We start from the raw sequence: 22,674 nt of genomic DNA on the forward strand, positions 1-22,674 counted from the left end.
ATCGAAACATCAACAATAACGACAACAACAACACCACTAATGCGCACGCTGCACACACACGGAGACCGAGAGGCCTCGCCAGCGGTGTGAGCCGACAGTGGCGCCCATGGAGGCCGCGGGGGGAGAGACATCACCAGGAGATGTCCCCATCAGACTCCTCCTACACCTCCTCCACCTCCTCCACCTCCTACAGTTACACCTCCTCCACCTCCTCCAGTTACACCTCCTCCAGTTACACCTGCTACACCTCCTCCTCCACCTCCTCCAGTTACATCTCCTCCACGACCTCCTACACCACCTTCACCTCCTCCTCCACCTCCTCCAGTTACACCTCCTCCACCTCCTCCTCCACCTCCTCCAGTTAGACCTGCTACACCTCCTCCACCTCCTCCAGTTACACCTCCTCATCCTCCTCCACCTCCTCCTCCACCACCTCCTACACCACCTTCACCTCCTCCAACCACCTCCTCCAGTTACACCTCCTCCACCTCCTCCAGTTACACCTCCTCCACCTCCTCCAGTTACACCTCCTCCACCTCCTCCTCCACCTCCTCCAGTTACACCTGCTACACCTCCTCCTCCTCCACCTCCTCCAGTTACACCTCCTCCTCCACTTCCTCCTACACCACCTCCTACACCACCTTCACCTCCTCCTCCTCCACCTCCTCCTCCACCTCCTCCTCCACCACCTCCTACACCTCCTCCTCCACCTCCTCCACCACCTCCTACACCACCTTCACCTCCTCCTCCTCCTCCTCCACCTCCTCCTCCTCCTCCTCCTCCACCTCCTCCTCCACCACCTCCCACACCACCTCCTACACCTCCTCCTCCACCTCCTCCTCCACAACCTCCTACACCACCTTCACCTCCTCCCCCACTTCCTCCAGTTACACCTCCAGTTACACCTCCTCCTCCACCACCTCCTACACCACCTTCACCTCCTCCTCCACCTCCTCCAGTTACACCTCCTCCACCTCCTCCTCCACCTCCTCCAGTTACACCTCCTCCAGTTACACCTGCTACACCTCCTCCTCCTCCACCTCCTCCAGTTACACCTCCTCCTCCACCTCCTCCTACACCACCTCCTACACCACCTTCACCTCCTCCTCCTCCACCTCCTCCTCCACCTCCTCCTCCACCACCTCCTACACCTCCTCCTCCACCTCCTCCACCACCTCCTACACCACCTTCACCTCCTCCTCCTCCTCCTCCTCCTCCACCTCCTCCTCCACCACCTCCCACACCACCTCCTACACCTCCTCCTCCACCTCCTCCTCCACAACCTCCTACACCACCTTCACCTCCTCCTCCACCTCCTCCAGTTACACCTCCTCCACCTCCTCCAGTTACACCTCCTCCAGTTACACCTGCTACACCTCCTCCTCCTCCACCTCCTCCAGTTACACCTCCTCCTCCACCTCCTCCTACACCACCTCCTACACCACCTTCACCTCCTCCTCCTCCACCTCCTCCTCCACCACCTTCTACACCTCGTCCTCCACCTCCTCCACCACCTCCTACACCACCTTCACCTCCTCCTCCTCCACCTCCTCCTCATCCTCCACCTCCTCCTACACCACCTCCCACACCACCTCTTACACCTCCTCCTCCACCTCCTCCTCCACAACCTCCTACACCACCTTCACCTCCTCCTCCACTTCCTCCAGTTACACCTCCTCCAGTTACACCTCCTCCTCCACCACCTCCTACACCACCTTCACCTCCTCCTCCACCTCCTCCAGTTACACCTCCTCCACCTCATTCTCCACCTCCTCCAGTTACACCTCCTCCAGTTACACCTGCTACACCTCCTCCTCCTCCACCTCCTCCAGTTACACCTCCTCCTCCACCTCCTCCTACACCACCTCCTACACCACCTTCACCTCCTCCTCTACCTCCTCCTCCTCCACCACCTTCTACACCACCTCCTACACCTCCTCCTCCACCTCCTCCTCCACCACCTCCTACACCACCTTCACCTCCACCTCCTCCAGTTACACCTCCTCCACCTCCTCCAGTTACACCTCCTCCACCTCCTCCAGTTACACCTCCTCCACCTCCTCCTCGTGCTGCTCCATCATCCCCACGGTGCCATCGTCGCCATCGTCGTCGTCGTCGTGGCGACCCCCGGCCAGCACGCCACTCTCGAAGCCACTGGAGGGAGCAGAGAAAGTAGGCAAGGGTGACACGCCGTAGCTAGCTAGCATGAGGGTGGAGGTGGTGATGAAGGTGGTGATACGTACCTACCTCGGGTCACCTACAGAAACAACAAAAAACCACTGCGGATGGCCACGTGGAATGTTCGAACGCTCACTGCGGAGGAGAGGCTGCCACTCCTCTGTTAGGAGCTGGACCGGCACCGCCTGGATCTCTGTGGCATTCAGGAGGTCCGGTGGACCGGTTCTGGCTCCTGCTATCATGAGGGGTGGACAGTCCTCTACTCGGGGCAGGAGACTGCCAAAGAACAGGGTGTGGCTTTTCTTCTGAACGCAAGAATGAAGGGGGCGTGGGAGCGTGGCGGTGAGGTGTGGGAAGCTGTAAGCATCAGGCTACTTTGGGCTCGCCTTCCCATCAACCAGAGGCGAGGAGTGGTGGTCGTAGTTACTTATGCCCCCACCGAAGATGAACATCTGGAGGGATGCAGGCAAGGCCAATGAGTCAGATGCCTTCTATGACCTCCTGTCACAGGTGCTAGCTAAAGTGGCCCCTCGGGATAGAGTCATCTTGCTGGGTGACTTCAATGCCCGAGTTGGTCATGATGCTGGCACCTGGTCTGGAGTGATTGGAAGGCATGGACCAGATCAGCTCAATAACAACGGTAGGAGGTTGCTTGATTTTTGTGCAGCCAATGGGCTTGAAATTACCAACACGCTGTTCCGGCATCGGCGCATCCACACAACATCATGGATGCATGCCGGGTCCAAGCAAGAACATCTGCTGGACTACATAGTGACGGACCAGCGGATGCGAGCCCATGTCCTTGACACCAGGACCCACCGTGGAGCTGATCTGCCCACTGACCATCGACTAGTCATCTGTAAGATGCACCTGCCATTTTTCCACTCCGGTAGTGGGTGTACACCCAGGACCCCATTCCAACCTAAGGTGGCATGGTCTCAGCTAGCTGATGAAAGCTGCAAGTGAAAATGTCATCATCACTTGTGGCTGGGGTTGGCATCGTCCCCCACTCCTCCTGATGTCGAGGGGAAATAGGCGGCATTTAGGACTGTGGCTCATGCAGCTGCAATGGCTGATTTGGGAAAACGGTCCAGACCTCCCCAGAGACCCAGGCTGACAGAGGAGGTGTTCAGGCTGGCTGAGAAAAAGCGACAGGCCCAATCTCATTGGCTACAACATCCCATGTCGTAGATTGAGGAGGCTTACCACAGCCTTCGCTTGGAGGTACGGAGAGCCGTGAGGCGCTGCAATGATGGGAGGTGGTTGTGGGTTGCTGAGGAGATGGAGTCTGCCTCAATGGCCCGCGATCACAAATCGCTCTTTAACTCCATCAAAAAAGTTACCTGCAGCGCCATACCTATTACCATCATTAGGGGAAAGAACGGTGATCCAATCTCCGACCCCCAGGAACAGGTTTGCAGATTTGCTGAGCATTTCTGTGAGGCCCTGGGGGAGGGGGAATCTCTCAGCCTGGAAAATGTGGGACAAAGTGGGGATAACCCTGCTGAGGCTGTGATGCCTAAAATATTGTAAGAAGTCACCCTCTGTGAGTGCGCTGGCTGAGGTGCCATCTGTTGAGGAAGTACTGAAGGCGATCCAGAGCCTGAGACCAGGAAAGGCAGCGGGCAGAGATGATCTCCCAAGCGAAATGCTGAGGGAGGGTGGCCTTTGTGCGCAGACTGCCCTACATGACATCTTAACAACAGTCTGGACCACTGGACGGGTTCCGCAGGATTGGAAGGATGCCCTGGTGGTCCCCCTCTTTAAGAAGGGGGACCGCACAGACTGTAACAACTACAGGGGCATCTCAAGGATTATTCAACATCGCTTCGATAGGCATGCTGAGGAGAGGCTTGCGGAGCCCCAATGCTGTTTGAGGAAAGGGCGGTCCTGCAAAGATGCCATTTTTTGTCCGCCTGCTACAGCAGAGGTGTAGGGAATTCCAACAAGACCTACATCTCTGCTTTATTGACCTTGTCAAGGCCTATGATACCATCAGTAGGCCTGGGCTCTGGATTGTTCTTCGTGCTTTCAGAGTCCCTGACCCTCTGCTCACGATTATTAAGGACCTTCATGATGGTGAGCGGGCCCGGGCAAAACTACGTGGCCAGGAGTCGGAGCCATTCCCTGTACACTTTTGGGTATGACAGGGATGTCCTCTGGCTCGGAGGTACACTACACTATAAACTACACTATACACTCCACTATACACTACAGTAAAAACTATACTATACACTACTCAACCACTATACACTACACACTATAAACTACACTGTACACTACACTATAAACTACACTATACACTACACTATACTCTACACTTTACACTAGAGACTACACACTACAAAACAGTACACTATACACTACACTATAAACTAAACTATACACTACACTGTAAACTACACTACACACTACACTATACTATAAACTACTATACACTACACTGTACATTGCACTATACACTACTATACCACACAATTTCCACTACACTATGCACTACTATATACTACACTATACTATACACTACACTATACTATACACTAAACTATACACTACATTATACACTACACTACTATACACTACACTACTATACACTAAACTATAATTGTAAATGTTGTAGTTGTTTTACTCTCCAACACACAACCGGATAGTGTTGAACTAGTATACTACACTATACACTACACTATACTCTACATTATACACTACACTATATACTACACTATACACTGCTATACTCTGCACTATACACTACTATACACTACACTATACACGACACCATACACTACTCTATACACTACTATACACTACACTATACACGACACCATACACTACTCTATACACTACACTATAAACTACACTATACACTACTATACACTACACCATACACTACTATACACTACACTATACACGCCACCAAACACTACTCTATACACTACACTATAAACTAGTAACTAATTGGCACGTTTTGTTTACGTGACACTAAACCTGACAAATTGGCTGTCAGGCGGTGGCGGGTTTGACCACACAGCGTTTATATATTTACGCCACTTAACACAAAAACAAACTCTACTGTGGACAGAATGGGAATGTTGTGTTCGTGCCGTAGCAGCAGGACCTCCCGCGTAGCAGGCGAGGCAGTCAACAACTCCGTAACCACCGTGATGATGATGATGGGAGACACCGCAAACTCTAAAATATACAGCAGCAGCAGCAGACGTGATCAGGGTCTGGGGATCTAACCCTCGACCTCCCGCGTACCAGGCGAGGCAGTCAACAACTCCGCAGCCACCGTGATGATGATGATGAGAGACACCGCAAACTCTAAAATATACAGCAGCAGCAGCAGCAGACGTGGTCAGGGTCTGGGGATCTAACCCCTGACCTCCCGCGTACCGGGCGAGGCCGTCAATAACTCCGCGTGCCCACACGGGGGCGCTCGCGAGCAGGGAGGCCGCCAGGGACAGCGCCGTCAGCGTCGCCGTCCAGCGCACGGAGCAGCAGGAGGAGGAGGGGCCCACGGTGCTGGCGGGGGCGGAGAGCGTCGCCGCGTCGCCCGCAGTCACCGCGCACGAGCGTGGGGAGGTGCAGGAGGTTGGCAGGGTGGTGGTGGCGGTGGTGGTGGTGGGGGGGGTGGTGGTGGTGGGGGCGGTGGTGGTGGTGGGGGCGGTGGTGGGGGTGGTGGTGGTGGGGGCGGTGGTGGTGGTGGTGGGGGCGGTGGTGGGGGTGGTGGTGGTGATGGTGGTGGCGGTAGTGGCTGCGAGAGCAGGAAGACAAGGGAAATTAGTGGCGAATGGCGGTTGTTGTCTGTGTGTCTTTTAAAATGTGTGTCTGTGTGTGTCTGTGTCTGTGTGTGTCTCTGTGGAGGAGGCTCGTGAAGGACGCTGCTACTGGGCAGTTGGAGGCAGTCGCCCTCCATCCAACAACAACGGAGGGCGGAGGAGCGACGCTCACAACAACGAGCGGAGCGCCGGGTGGCTAAAGCACAGCAGGTTGGCACAGTAGGGGGCACAGGTGGTGCATCAGCCAGTCATCTCAGTCAGTCGACCCGTGGCACCTGGGTCTGCCCCGTGACCTCCTGCCAGCGGGCGTTCGACACTTCACGTGGCCTCAGGGTGCACATGGCCTGGCACAAGCGTCGTGGTGACATCACCGCCACTTAGTGGCGAATGGCGGTTGTTGTGTCTGTGTGTGTGTGTATCTGTGTGTGTGCCTGTATCTGTGTGTGTCTGTGTGTGTGCCTCTCTCTATGTGTCTGTGTGTGTTTCTGTCTGTGTGTCTGTCTGTGTCTGTGTGTCTGTGTGTGTGTGTCTGTGTGTGTGTCTGTGTGTGTGTCTGTGTGTGTGTCTGTCTGTGTATGTGTGTCTGTGTGTGTGTCTGTGTGTGTGTCTGTGTGTGTCTGTGTGTCTGTGTGTCTCTGTGTGTGTCTGAGGTAGAGAGAGAGAGAGGTGAGGTGAGCGTTGCTCACCACCGACGGTGAGCAGGGCGTAAGCCATGGGGGTCCCCAGGCTGAAGAGGGAGCAGCTGTAGACCCCCTGGTCCAGCGTGGAGACGCGGGAGATGGTGAGGTCCAGCCTGGTGGAGCTCCAGTGCAGCAGAGAGACACGCGGGTTCGTGTGGGCTGAAACACGGGGAGACAGGGAGACACAGGGAGAGAGACATGGGGATAGAGACACACAGAGAGATAGACAGAGAGAGAGACAGAGAGAGAGAGACAAACACAGAGAGACACAGAGACAGAGAGAGAGATAGACACAGAGAGAGACAGAGAGAGACAAACACAGAGAGATACAGAGACAGAGATAGATGGGGATAGAGAGACGCAGAGAGATAGACAGAGAGAGCCAGAGAGAGAGACATTGGGATAGAGAGAGACACACACACACAGAGAGACAGAGACAGAGACATTGGGATAGAGTAAGAGGCACAGAGAGAGAGAGACAAACACAGAGAGACACAGAGACAGAGAGAGACAGAGAGAGACATGGGGATAGAGAGACGCAGAGAGATAGACAGAGAGAGACAGAGAGAGAGAGACATTGGGATAGAGGGAGAGACACAGAGAGAGACAGAGAGAGAGAGACATTGGGATAGAGGGAGAGACACAGAGAGAGACAGAGAGAGAGACACACAGCGAGCGAGAGACACAGAGAGAGACAGAGAGAGAGAGAGACACACACACACACAGCGAGAGAGAGACACAGAGAGAGAGAGAGCGGCAGAGACAGAGAGAGACAGAGAGAGAGACAGAGAGAGACAGAGAGAGAGACAGAGAGAGACACAGAGAGAGAGAGGGGCAGATACAGAGAGAGACAGAGAGAGAGACAGAGGGACAGAGAGAGAGAGACAGAGAGAGAGAGACAGAGGGACAGAGAGAGAGACAGAGAGAGAGAGACACAGAGAGAGTGCTTGCCGCTCACCCTTGACGGTCTGGAAGTAGAGTGTCTGCCCGTGAGGGTTGCTCCACTGAATTGGGTCTGAGTCTGGATTTTGCGACACGCCGCAGCGTAGCGTGGCCGTGTCTCCCTCGGACACCGCGTCTCCCGTGGCCCACACTGAGATCGGAGGACCTGCTTGGGAGACACATGGGGAGAGAGACACCCACCCACTCACTCACCCACCCACTCACCCACCCACTCACCCACCCACTCACTCACCCACTCACTCACTCACTCACCCACCCACTCACTCACTCACCCACCCACTCACCTACTCACACACCTCATTCACTCACCCACCCACTCACTCAACCACTCGCCCACCCACTCACCCACCAACTCACCCAATCACACACTCACTCACCCACTCACTCACCCACCCACTCACTCACCCACTCAGTCAACCAGTCACTCACCCAACCACTCACCCACTCACTCACCCACCGACTCAGTCAACCACTCACTCACTCACCCACCCACCCACTCACCCACCCACTCAGTCAACCACTCACTCACCCACCCACTCACCCACCCATTCACCTACTCACTCACCCACTCACCCACACACCTACTTATTCACTCACCCACCCACTCACTCAACCACTCGCCCACCCACTCACCCACTCACCCACCCACTCACTCATCCACTCACTCACCCACCCACTCATCCACTCACTCATCCACTCACTCACCCACCCACTCATCCACTCACTCAACCACCAACTCACCCACTCACTCACCCACTCACCTATTCACACACCCACTCACCCCCACACCTACTCATTCACTCACCCACCCACTCACTCAACCACTCGCCCACCCACTCACCCACTCACTCACTCAACCACTCACCCACTCACTCGCCCACCCACTTATTCAACCACTAACCCACCCAATCACACACCCACTCACTCACCCACTCACTCACCCACCCACTCACCCACCTACTCACTCAACCACTCACTCACCCACCCACTCACCCACTCACTCACCCACTCACCTACTCACCCACACACCTCATTCACTCACCCACCCACTCACTCAACCACTCACCTATCCACTCACTCACTCAACCACTCACTCACCCAGCCACTCAACCACTCACTCACCTACTCACACACCCACCCACTCACCCACCCACGCACCCACTCACCCATAGTGCTGTGTGGTGGAGGGAAGGAGACACAGGACATTGGAGACCACTCCCCTGTCTTCCACCGGGGGTAGTCAGCTACGATTCTCACACGGATGCAGTACTCAGCAGCGCCTCTAAGCGGAGGTACCGTGTGGCGGTAGCGACATCCCACAAAGCGCTCCTAGCAGAAGCATCATCATAATCAGTACCATCATCATCATCATCAGTAGCATCATCAGTAGCAGCAGCATCATCATTTTCATCAGTAGTAGTAGCATTATCATGCTACTACTACTCAACCACTCACCCACCCAATCACCCACCCAATCACCCACCCACTCACCCACCCACTCACTCATCCACCCACCCACCCACTCACCCACCCACCCACTCACCCACCCACTCACTCACTCACCCACTCACCCACTCACTCACCCACTCACTCACCCACCCACCGACTCAACCACTCACTCACTCACTCACCCATTCACCCACCCACCCACCGACTCAACCACTCACTCACTCACTCACCCATTCACCCACCCACTCACTCACCCACTCACTCACTCACCCATTCACCCACCCACCCACCCACTCACCCACCCACTCTCACCGTGCTGGTTGTGCCCCCCCTCGTCGAGACCTCCGCCTGCAGGTGGTACAGCACGTCACGCCGCTCCATCCTCCTCCTCCACCCACTCCTCATGGAGACCCCCACGAAGAGCTCCCACCACTCCGCCTCTCCCTCTTCGCGGTCGTCGTGGTGACCGTCAATGTCACGGTAATCGTCATCGTCGCGGTCATCGTCATCGTCGTGGTCATCATCGTCGCGGTCATCGTCATCGTGGTCACCGTCATCGTCGCGGTCATCGTCATCGTCGTGGTCATCGTCACCGCCGCGGTCACCGTCATCGTCGTGGTCATCGTCACCGCCGCGGCCTTCACTGTCACCGTCATCGTCATCCTCAACACGGCACTCCTCCTCGCCGCCAGCCTCGTCCACCGTCACTTTCTTGTGGAGCATCAAGGTGACCGTCGGAGCACTGAGCACAGCTGAGACAAAGACAAAGATCCCCCGTGTAGCCTTCGCAGACTGTAGGGGCAAGTGCTGTCAGCGAGCAGCACCTATGAAGGCCGGAACGGCACACGAGGGGGTGGGTGGCCAGCACCACGCCCGACCGCCTTTGTCGACCCAGTGGCGATGTTGACACACCGCACCGGGTACTCATTTCAGGCTGAGTCGACCTAGGGGAGCCCCAGGACCGGTTCAGACAATGGTCACCGGTGTTGGCCGTGAGCGGGAATCGAACCTGGGTCGCCAGGTTCACAGCGCAGCGTAGTGCTAACCGCTACACTACCGCTCCCCACACACACAGACACACACGCACAGACACACAGACACACACACAGACAGACACACACACACAGACACACACACAGAGAGACACACACAGACACACACAGAGACACAAAGACAGTCACACACACAGTCACACACACAGACACACACGCACAGACACAGACACACACGCACAGACACACAGACACACACAGAGACACAAAGACAGTCACACACACAGACACACACACAGAGACACAAAGACAGTCACACACACAGTCACACACACAGACACACACACACAGACACACACCCACAGACACACCCACACAGACACACACACAGACAGACACACACACACACAGACACACACACAGAGAGACACACACACACAGACACACACACAGAGACACAAAGACAGTCACACACACAGTCACACACACAGACACACACACACGCACAGACACACACAGACACACATGCACAGACACACAGACACACACAGAGACACAAAGACAGTCACACACACAGTCACACACACAGACACACACAGAGACACACATAGCGACACAAAGACAGTCACACACACAGCCACACACACACACACACAGACACACACCAGACACACACAAAGAGACACAAAGACAGTCACACACACAGTCACACACACAGACACACACGCACAGACACACAGACACACATGCACAGACACACAGACACACACACACACAGAGACACAATGACAGTCACACACACAGTCACACACACAGACACACACACAGAGACACACACAGCGACACAAAGACAGTCACACACACAGTCACACACACAGACACAACAACAACCGCCATTCACCACTAAGTGGCGGTGACGTCACCACGACGCTTGTGCCAGGCTATGTGCACCCTGAGGCCACGTGAAGTGTCGAACGCCCGCTGGCAGGAGGTCACGGGGCAGACCCAGGTGCCACGGGTCGACTGACTGAGACGACTGGCTGATGCACCACCTGTGCCCCCTACTGTGCCAACCTGCTGTGCGTTAGCCACCCGGCGCTCCGCTTGTTGTTGTGAGCGTCGCTCCTCCGCCCTCCGTTGTTGTTGGAGGGCGACTACCTCCAACTGCCCAGTAGCGTCCTTCACGAGCCTCCTCCACAGAGGCCGATCTTGACACCGCTGGTACCAGTCATCGGCAAGTCCACTCAGCTCCACGTCCTCCCGTACCACATCACTCCATCTCTTCTCTAGCCCGTGCCACGCCCGTTTAGCCCCCTCAATCCGGCCGAACAAAAGCTGTTTCGGCATGCGGTGGCTGGGCATGCGGGTTACATGACCCAGCCATCACAGCCTTGCCCGCCGGAGGAGCTCACCGATGGGACCTTGCCCAGATCTTTCAAGGATTTGTGAGCTCCTCACACAATCCAGTCTGGTTAAACCCAGGATGGATCGTAGGCAGGCCAGCCTAAATGTTTCTAACCGGCGAAGATGTTCCATTAGGGGGGTCCACAGACACACACACAGACACAAAGACAGTCACACACACAGTCACACACAAACACACACACACAGACACACACAGACACACAGACACACAGTCACACACAGACACACACACACAGACACACACAGAGACACACACACAGACACAAAGACAGTCACATGCAGAAACACACACAGAGACACAGAGACACACACATAGACAGACACACACACAGACACACACACACAGGCACACACACAGACACAACAACAACAACCGCCATTCGCCACTAAGTGGCGGTGACGTCACCACGACGCTTGTGCCAGGCTATGTGCACCCTGAGGCCACGTGAAGTGTCGAACACCCGCTGGCAGGAGGTCACGGGGCAGACCCAGGTGCCACGGGTCGACTGACTGAGATGACTGGCTGATGCACCACCTGTGCCCCCTACTGTGGCAACCTGCTGTGCTTTAGCCACCCGGCGCTCCGCTCGTTGTTCTGAGCGTCGCTCCTCCGCCCTCCGCTGTTGTTGGAGGGCGACTACCTCCAACTGCCCAGTAGCATCCTTCACGAGCCTCCTCCACAGAGGCCGATCTTGACACCGCTGGTACCAGTCATCGGCAAGTCCACTCAGCTCCACGTCCTCCTGTACCACATCACTCCATCTCTTCTCTAGCCCGTGCCGCGCCCGCCCAGCCCCCTCAATCCGGCCGAACAAAAGCTGTTTCGGCATGCGGTGGCTAGGCATGCGGGCTACATGACCCAGCCATCGCAGCCTTCCCCGCCGGGGGAGCTCAGCGATGGGACCTTGCCCAGATCTTTCAAGGCTTTTTGAGCTCCTCACACAATCCAGTCTGGTTAAACCCAGGATGGATCGTAGGCAGGCCAGCCTAAATGTTTCCAACCGGCGAAGATGTTCCATTAGGGGGGTCCACGTTTCGCAAGCGTAGAGAAGGGAGGGAATGACCGTGGCCGAGAAAACCTGAAGCTTAGTGCGGAGCGACAGACCAGGTAGCTTCCGCACAGCGTTACGCAACTGATGAAAAGATATTGCCGCTCGACTGATTCGGAGTGAGACCTCTGCTGTTAAACTGGAGCCAGTCATAAGCACACTGCCCAGGTATGGGAAACTCTCCACTCTCTCCACAACTGCCCCATCACCGATTGGGAGTTGTGGGGGTGGAGTGTCCGATGGTACAAAATACCCAGGCAGGTGCTTAGTTTTGGTGGGGCTGATGGTAAGGCCCCACCTCTTAGTGGCACGCTCCAGTCTCAGCAGCAGCATCTCCAACTCCTCCTCCGAATGTGCAGCTATTACCAAATCATCAGCATACATAACGGGGTTGAGCAATAGGGAGCCATCCCTTGACCGCACCCGGGCGTCGATCAGCCTCCCATTATATCTGTACCATATGGAGATTCCCCCGGTACAGCTATTGAAGGCTTCACGAACTACGTGGTCAAAATAGATGTTAAATAATGTGGGAGCCAGAGGACATCCCTGTCGCACCCCAAGGTTAACAGGGAATGGCTCTGACTCCCGGCCACGTAGTTTTACCCGGGCCCGCTCACCATCATGAAGGTCCTTAATGATCGTGAGCAGAGGGTCAGGTACTCCAAAAGCACGAAGAACAACCCAGAGCCCAGGCCTACTGATGGTATAATAGGCCTTGACCAGGTCAATAAAGCAGAGATGTAGGTCTTGTTGGAATTCCCTACACCTCTGCTGTAGCTGACGGACAGAAAATATGGCATCTGTGCAGGACCGCCCCCTCCTGAAACCGCATTGGGGCTCCGCAAGCCTCTCCTCAGCGTGCCCGGCAAGGCGACGTTGAACAATCCCCGCCAGGACCTTTTCCGGCACACTGAGGAGTGAGATGCCCCTGCAGCTGCCACAGTCCGCACGGCCCCTCTTCTTAAAAAGGGGGACCACCAGGGCATCCTTCCAATCCTGCGGAACCCGTCCAGTGGTCCAGACTGTTGTTATGATGTCATATAGGGCAGTCTGTGCACAAACGCCGCCCTCCCTCAGCATTTTGCTTGGGAGATCATCTCTGCCCGCTGCCTTTCCTGGTCTCAGACTCCGGATCGCCTTCAGTACTTCCTCAACAGATGGCACCTCAGCCAGCCACTCACAGGGGATGACTTCTTCCAATATTTGAGGCACTGCAGCCTCAGCAGGGTCATCCTCACTTTGTGCCACGATGTTTTCCTGGCTGAGGGATTTTCCCTCCCCCAGGACCTCACAGAAATGCTCAGCAAATCTGTAAACCTGTTCCTGGGGGTCGGAGATAGGGTCACCGTTTTTTCCCCTAATGATGGTAATAGGTGTGGCGCTGCAGATTACTTTTTTGATGGAGTTAAATAGAGATTTGTGATCACGGGCCACTGAGGCAGACTCCATCTCCTCAGCAACCCGCGACCACCACCCAACCTTGCAGCGCCTCACGGCTCTCCGAACCTCCGAGCGAAGGCTGCGGTAAGCCTCCTCACTCTCTGACGTGGGATTCTGTAGCCGATGACAGTGGGCCTATCGCTTTTTCTCAACCATCCTGAACACCTCCTCTGTCAGCCAGGGTCTCTGGGGAGGTCTGGACCGCGTACCCAAAGCAGCCATTGCAGCTGCATGAGTCACAGTCCTAAACCTCGCCCATTTACCCTCGACATCAGGACTAGTCGGGGACGATGCCAATCCTAGCCGCAAGCGATAATGAAATTCTCGCTTGCAACTTTCAACAGATAACTGAGACCAGGCCACTTTAGGTTGGAATGGGGTCCTGGGTGTACACCCACCACCGGAGTGGAAGAATGGCAGGCGCATCTTACAGATGACTAGTCGATGGTCAGAGGGCAGATCAGCTCCACGGTAGGTCCTGGTGTCAAGGACATGGGCTCGCACCCGCTGGTCCGTCACTATGTAGTCTAGCAGATGTTCTTGCTTGGACCCGGCATGCATCCATGATGTTGTGTGGATGCGCCGATGCCGGAACAGCGTGTTGGTAATTACAAGCCCATGGGCTGCACAAAAATCTAGCAGCCTCCTACCGTTGTTATTGAGCTGATATGGCCCATGCCCTCCAATCACTCCAGACTAGGTGCCAGTATCATGACCAACTCGGGCATTGAAGTCACCCAACATGATGACTCTATCCCGAGGGGCCACTTTAGCCAGCACCTGTGACAGGAGGTCATAGAAGGCATCTGACTCATCGGCTTTGCCTGCATCCCTCCACGGATATTCATCTTCGGTGGGGGCATAAGTAACCACGACCACCATTCCTCGCCTCCGGTTGATGGGAAGGCGAGCCCAAAGTAGCCTGGGACTTACAGCTTCCCACACCTCACCGCCACGCTCCCACGCCCCCTTCATTCTTTTGTTCAAAAGAAGAGCCACACCCTGTTGTTTGGCAGTCTGCTGCCCCGAGTAGAGGACTGTCCACCCCTCATGGTGGCAGGAGCCAGAGCCGGTCCACCGGACCTCCTGAATGCCACACAGATCCAGGCGGTACCGGTCCAGCTCCCAACAGAGGAGTGGCAGCCTCTCCTCCGCAGTGAGCGTTCGAACATTCCACGTGGCCACCCGTAGTGGCTTTTCGTTGTTTCTGGAGGAGCCCCGAGGGTAGATATTCAATCTCCTGGCTCCGCCAATTGGGGTTTGGCCAGGAGACGTCATAGATGCCTGGCCCCCCGGGGCCTCCGGCACAAGCTTATTAGTTACATATTTCAGTTTAACTTGTGGTTTAGTGGTAATTAATTGAAGGTGGAGGGGTTACCAGCCCCTCGCACCCGTCCAGAGCCCCCGTTTAGCCCCTGTGGTGGACACATATGCCATGAGGGGAGGAGCCAATCAAAATTGGACCTCCCCCCACAGCACTGTCCACGACAGAGTTGCCCATCCGGCACCGCGAGGAGGTAGGGGGTTGTTTTGCCGGACTCATACACACAGACACACACAGACATACACACAGAGACACACACACACAGACACATACACATAGACACACAGAGAGAGAGACACACACACAGACACACACACACAGACACACACAGACACACACACAGTCACACACAGACACACATAGACACACATACAGACACACATACAAAGAGACATACACACAAAGACACACACAAACAGACATACACACAGACAAACGCACAGACACACATACACAGAGACACACACACAGTCACACACAGACACACAGACATACACAGAGACACACAGACATACACAGAGACACACATACACAGATACACTCATACACACAGAGACACACAGACATACACAGAGACACACACACACAGACACACACAGAGACACAGAGAGAGAGAGAGACACACACACACAGACATACACAGAGACACACACACACAGAGACACACAAAGAGAGAGAGAGACAGACAAGGCCACTCACTGGTCTTCAAGGGCAAGAGCTCAAGCACAACCCAGGGTGAGGAGAGCGGTGAGGACTGCGGCGATGGTGAAGATGAGATGGTGGATCTCACGCGGAGGTAATAGCGGTGGCCGGGAAGTCGCAGCGCTGAGGAGACATCGCACCGAGTCTCTGCGGTCACAGCGCAGACACTCCGCCAGCGGGCTTCTCCGTAGCTGTGCAGACGGAGACACGTGAGGGGTGGGTGGGTGGGTGGGTGAGTGCGTGGGTGAGTGGGTGGATGAGTGGATGAGTGGGTGAGTGGGTGAGTGAATGAGTGGGTGAGTGAGTGGGTGGGTGAGTGAGTGGGTGGGTGAGTGAGTGAGTGGGTGAATGAGTGGGTGAGTGAGTGGGTGAGTGAGTGAGTGAGTGGGTGAGTGAGTGGGTGGGTGAGTGAGTGAGTGAGTGGGTGAGTGAGTGGGTGGGTGGGTGGGTGAGTGAGTGAGTGAGTGGGTGGGTGAGTGGGTGGGTGGGTGAGTGGGTGGGTGGGTGGGTGAGTGAGTGGGTGGGTGGGTGAGTGAGTGAGTGGGTGAGTGAGTAAGTGGGCGAATGTGTGAGTGGATGAGTGTGTAAGTGGGTGAGTGAGTGGGTGAGTGAGTGGGTGGGTGAGTGAGTGGGTGGGTGGGTGAGTGAGTGAGTGAGTGGGTGAGTGAGTGGGTGGGTGGGTGGGTGAGTGAATGAGTGAGTGAGTGAGTGAGTGGGTGAGTGAGTGAGTGAGTGGGTGAGTGAGTGGGTGAGTGAGTCGGTGGGTGAGTGAGTGGGTGAGTGAATGAGTGAGTGGGTGAGTGAGTGGGTGGATGAGTGAGTGAGTGGGTGAGTGAGTGAGTGAGTGGGTGGGTGGGTGGGTGAGTGAGTGGGTGGATGAGTGAGTGAGTGGGTGAGTGAGTGAGTGGGTGGGTGGGTGAGTGAGTGGGTGAGTGAGTGAGTGGGTGAGTGAGTGGGTGAATGAGTGGGTGGGTGGGTGGGTGGGTGAGTGAGTGGGTGGATGAGTGAGTGAGTGAGTGGGTGAGTGAGTGGGTGAGTGAGTGAGTGAGTGGGTGGGTGGGTGGGTGAGTGAGTGGGTGAGTGAGTGAGTGGGTGAGTGAGTGGGTGAATGAGTGGGTGGGTGAGTGAGTGAGTGGGTGGGTGGGTGAGTGAGTGGGTGAGTGAGTGAGTGGATGAGTGAGTGGGTGGGTGAGTGGGTGAGTGAGTGAGTGTGGGGGTGAGTGAGTGAGCGAGCATCTCACAGTTTATACTCCACTCTGTAGGTAACGTTCAGGAGCTTTGAGCTGCTGGTAGTGTTGTAGAAGTCGATGGTTGAAGGCTGAACCAGTGGGGGAATATTCCCTGTGGTATCCCCTCCATCCTCCCAACACAGGGTTGACAGCAGGTCTCGAGACTGCACGCGAACATTCATTGGGGAAGGTGGAGCTGGGGATATGGGCAAACGGCACTCATTGTGACCTTACCACTGGACCACCACTCTCCCCACACCCTCACACAGTGCCAACAAGCCACTTTGCCCAGCTACAATCTGCGATCCCCAGGTCGCTCCTGACAAAGAGCTACAATATATATAAAAACATCTCAGTGGGCGCCTTAACTGGCTTAAATAAAATAAAAATAGTGAATAGTTTTTTTTTAAACAACACAGAGCCTCGTACCGGTTGCGGGAGGCCAACCGCTAGCGCCCGGCAGCAGCTGCAGCAGCAGCAGCAGCTGGGCTTGAAGCAGTCTCCAGCTGCCCATCGTGAACCTCCGTGGGACGTCGTCAGCGGGAGGAGACGGAGCAGTCGGGCAGAGCGCGGAGTGAAGTCCGCGCCCACTGCCCGAAGCGCGCGACCTCTGAACCGCTGACCTCTGACCTCTCCGGCAAGGACTTTCTCCCAAGGACATTGCTGGAGAGGGCGAGGTCGTTTTCTGTCTCAGGTCATGGTCAGGTGAATCCTGTGGTGGTGGTGGTGATGGTGGTGAGAGAAGAGGGAGGTAGAGAGAGAGACGTTACCGTGCACGTGGCTGTTGCCATCGTGATCAGCATCATCATCATCATCCATTACCCCGCTCGCGATGGTCCTGTCTCCGATTAGCACCCCTTGGCTACCTGGCACGGTGCAACATCAGTTCGGCATTCACGAGGAGCGCATGCATCCCGACCGCGGGCTGCCGCCACCAGCGGCGACCCGTGATGAAATAATTCCTCGACAAATCAAGTCGTCAGCCACGGCGGTAGAGAAAGGCCCAAGACCTGAGCGGGGTTATCGCCTGCCTCCGGGCGATGTACAGATGGGCAAGAAGCCGGCCTGCCGCACCGCCTGCTCACGACGATCAGCCGGTGCGTCTCTCCCCAGCGAACGCGCGACACGTGGGGGACGACATCTCGTGCTGCTGCTGCTGCTGCTGCTGCTGCTCACTGCAGGCCCCCTGCTGAGTCGCGGCCAATTCGCAACCTGCGTTGGTCGTACGGTTGCCCGAGGACACGGAGCGGATGACCGGGACGGATGAACAGGAACAGGAACGAATGGGACTAATGAACGAGATGGATGAACGAGACGAACAGGAACAGGAACGAATGGGACTAATGAACGAGACGGATGAACGGGACGAACAGGAACAGGAACGAATGGGACTAATGAACGAGATGGATGAACGAGACGAACAGGAACAGGAACGAATGGGACTAATGAACAAGACGGATGAATGGGACGAACAGGAACAGGAACGAATGGGACTAATGACCGGGAGGGATGAACGAGACGAACAGGAACAGGAACGAATGGGACTAATGACCGGGAGGGATGAACGAGACGAACAAGAACAGGAACGAATGTGACTAATGACCGGGAGGGATGAACGAGACGAACAGGAACAGGAACGAATGGGACTAATGACCGGGAGGGATGAACGAGACGAACAGGAACATGAATGAATGGGACTAATGACCGGGAGGGATGAACGAGACGAACAGGAACAGGAACGAATGGGACTAATGAACGAGACAGATGAACGAGACGAACAGGAACAGGAACGAATGGGACTAATGACCGGGAGGGATGAACGAGACGAACAGGAACAGGAACGAATGGGACTAATGAACGAGATGGATGAACGAGACGAACAGGAACAGGAACAAATGGGACTAATGAACGAGATGGATGAATGAGACGAACGAACAGGAACAGGAACGAATGGGACTAATGAACAAGACAGATGAACGGGACGAACAGGAACAGGAACGAATGGGACTAATGACCGGGAGGGATGAACGAGACGAACAGGAACAGGAACGAATGGGACTAATGACCGGGAGGGATGAACGAGACGAACAGGAACAGGAACGAATGTGACTAATGACCGGGAGGGATGAACGAGACGAACAGGAACAGGAACGAATGGGACTAATGACCGGGAGGGATGAACGAGACGAACAGGAACAGGAATGAATGGGACTAATGACCGGGAGGGATGAACGAGACGAACAGGAACAGGAACGGGAACGAATGTGACTAATGACCGGGACGGATGAACGAGACGAACAGGAACAGGAGCGAATGGGACTAATGACCGGGAGGGATGAACGAGACGAACAGGAACAGGAACGAATGGGACTAATGAACGAGACGGATGAACGAGGCGAACAGGAACAGGAACGAATGGGACTAATGAACAAGACGGATGAACGGGACGAACAGGAACAGGAACGAATGGGACTAATGAACGAGACGGATGAACGAGACGAACAGGAACACGAACGAATGGGACTAATGAACGAGACGGATGAACGGGACGAACAGGAACAGGAACGAATGGGACTAATGACCAAGAGGGATGAACGAGACGAACAGGAACAGGAGCGAATGGGACTAATGACAGGGAGGGATGAACGAGACGAACAGGAACAGGAACGAATGGGACTAATGAACGAGACGGATGAACGAGACGAACAGGAACAGGAACGAATGGGACTAATGAACAAGACGGATGAACGGGACGAACAGGAACAGGAACGAATGGGACTAATGAACGAGACGGATGAACAAGACGAACAGGAACACGAACGAATGGGACTAATGAACGAGACGGATGAACGGGACGAACAGGAACAGGAACGAATGGGACTAATGAACGAGACGGATGAACGAGACGAACAGGAACGAATGGGACTAATGACCGGGAGGGATGAACGAGACGAACAGGAACAGGAACGAATCGGACTAATGAACGAGACGGATGAACGAGACGAACAGGAACAGGAACGAATGGGACTAATGAACGAGACGGATGAACGGGACGAACAGGAACAGGAACGAATGGGACTAATGAACGAGACGGATGAACGCGACGAACAGGAACAGGAACGAATGGGACTAATGAACGAGACGGATGAACGGGACGAACAGGAACAGGAACGAATGTGACTAATGAACGAGACGGATGAACGAGACGAACAGGAACAGGAACGAATGGGACTAATGACCGGGAGGGATGAACGAGACGAACAGGAACAGGAACGAATGGGACTAATGACCGGGAGGGATGAACAGGAACAGGAACGCAGCTTTGGCGACAGGCTCCGCGACATCGCGAACGCGGTGGAGACCGCGAGCGGCGAGGGAGGACGCAGGAGGCGGAACAACGCCGCCATTGACACTCACAAATAAACGCGCGGCGGCGAGATTGGAGATTGTATCGCCGCGGTGCAAACACTACAACCCCGACCGCAACAACATCGTCAATAACGTCGTCAACAACAACATCGTCAACAACAACGTCAACAACATCGTCAACAACAACGTCAACAACAACATCGTCAACAACGTCGTCAACAACATCGTCGTCAACAACAACGTCGTCAACAACAACATCGTCAACAACGTCGTCAACAACATCGTCAACAACATCATCAACATCGTCAACAACATCATCAACAACAACATCGTCAACAACAACATCGTCAACAACGTCAACAACATCATCGTCAACAACAACATCATCGTCAACAACATCGTCAACAACAATGTCGTCAACAACAACATCGTCAACAACAACAACGTCATCAACAACAACATCGTCAACAACATCAACAACAACGATGTCGTGAGCGGCCACAGAGAGTGGCGGCGGGGCGCTCGGAGCGAGCGGAATCCGAGCAGCGACAGCTGAAGGCGCCCCAAGTAGCTCAAGGAGTTGGGGGGTCGGGGGGGAGCCCGGATTGATGGCAAAGGTAGGAGCTGAATCAGACGTCAAAAATATGCAGCAGCAGGCATCGTCAGGGTCTGGCGAGATAGTCAACATCTCATAGCCACCGTGAAGATGATGAGAGACACACACAGACTACAAATAAACAGCAGCAGCAGGCATCGTCAGGGTCTGGATAGAACCCACGACCTCCTGTAGACCATGCGAGGTGGTCAACATCTCATAGCCACCGTGATGATGAGAGAGACACACAGACTACAAATATACAGCAGCAGCAGGCATCGTCAGGGTCTGGATAGAACCCACGACCTCCTGTAGACCATGCGAGGTGGTCAACATCTCATAGCCACCGTGATGATGAGAGAGACACACAGACTACAAATATACAGCAGCAGCAGGCATCGTCAGGGTCTGGATAGAACCCACGACCTCCTGTATACCAGCCGAGGTAGTTAACATCTCATAGCCACCGTGATGATGATGATGAAAGAGAGACACACATACCACAAATATACAGCAGCAGCAGGCATCGTCAGGGTCTGGATCGAGCCCACGACCTCCTGTATACCAGGCGAGGTAGTCAACATCTCATAGCCACCGTGATGATGATGAGAGACACAGACTACAAATATACAGCAGCAGCAGGCATCGTCAGGGTCTGGATCGAACCCACGACCTCCTGTATACCAGGCAAGGTAGTCAACATCTCCTAGCCACCGTGATGATGATGAGAGAGACAGACTACAAATATACAGTAGCAGGCATCGTCAGGGTCTGGATCGAACCCACGACCTCCTGAATACCAGGCGAGGTAGTCAACATCTCCTAGCCACCATGATGATGAGAGACACAGACTACAAATATACAGCAGCAGCAGGCATCGTCAGGGTCTGGATCGAACCCACGACCTCCTGTAGACCAGGCGAGGTAGTTAACATCTCATAGCCACCGTGATGATGATGAGAGACACAGACTACAAATATACAGCAGCAGCAAGCATCGTCAGGGTCTGGATAAAACTCACGACCTCCTGTATACCAGGCGAGGTAGTCAACATCTCATAGCCACCATGATGATGATGAGAGAGACACAGACTACAAATATACAGTAGCAGCAGCAGGCATCGTCAGGGTCTGGATCGAACCCACGACCTCCTGTACACCAGGCGAGGTAGTTAACATCTCATAGCCACCGTGCTGACAACAACCACAACAACCACAAGACAACTTTAGATTAAGGCCATCAGTCTAACTACAACAAACAGTGACGAGGTGGGAGCAAAAAACGCAGACGTTAGCTGAATGTGTGTCGGGGAGGGGGGTTTGGGAGAAAGTTAATGCGTTTATATTTAAACAAACTTTGTTGTAACAACTCCGCCACCACCGCCACCACCACCGCCGTGAACTTCACCGCAATGCTGAACTACATGCGACCTAAGGGACCGCGGTGATTTGCGGCTCAGCGTCAGTTGCTGGACAACACGCGACCCCAGGAAGTGCC

The 22,674-nt window shown here is 54.9% G+C and overlaps 1 protein-coding gene across 2 annotated transcripts; it reads right to left on the reverse strand.

Annotated features, from left to right (window-relative positions):
- Positions 1 to 2,000: 2,000 nt before the first annotated feature.
- On the reverse strand, positions 2,001 to 22,630 carry LOC142918179 (uncharacterized). 2 transcript variants are annotated; one of them, XM_076062304.1, is made up of 10 exons: positions 22,533 to 22,630; positions 17,643 to 17,925; positions 17,226 to 17,409; positions 15,982 to 16,175; positions 9,362 to 9,801; positions 8,767 to 8,929; positions 7,596 to 7,748; positions 6,644 to 6,796; positions 5,572 to 5,932; positions 2,001 to 2,154 (listed from the first exon to the last, which is right to left on the reverse strand). In XM_076062304.1, the coding sequence occupies exons 2-10, from the start codon at positions 17,872 to 17,874 to the stop codon at positions 2,043 to 2,045; spliced, it is 1,992 nt and encodes a 663-aa protein (XP_075918419.1). In that variant the 5' UTR covers positions 17,875 to 17,925; positions 22,533 to 22,630; the 3' UTR covers positions 2,001 to 2,042. The 2 variants fall into 2 exon arrangements, with proteins under 2 accessions (XP_075918419.1, XP_075918420.1); XM_076062305.1 differs by having other exon boundaries at positions 2,002 to 2,154; positions 7,596 to 7,745.
- Between the last annotated feature and the right edge of the window lie 44 nt (positions 22,631 to 22,674).

The sequence above is a fragment of the Petromyzon marinus genome, unplaced genomic scaffold (assembly GCF_048934315.1).
Source record: "Petromyzon marinus isolate PM22_M1 ecotype Great Lakes invasive population unplaced genomic scaffold, UKy_Petmar_22M1.pri1.0 PM_G_Scaffold_56, whole genome shotgun sequence".
NCBI lineage: Eukaryota > Metazoa > Chordata > Hyperoartia > Petromyzontiformes > Petromyzontidae > Petromyzon > Petromyzon marinus.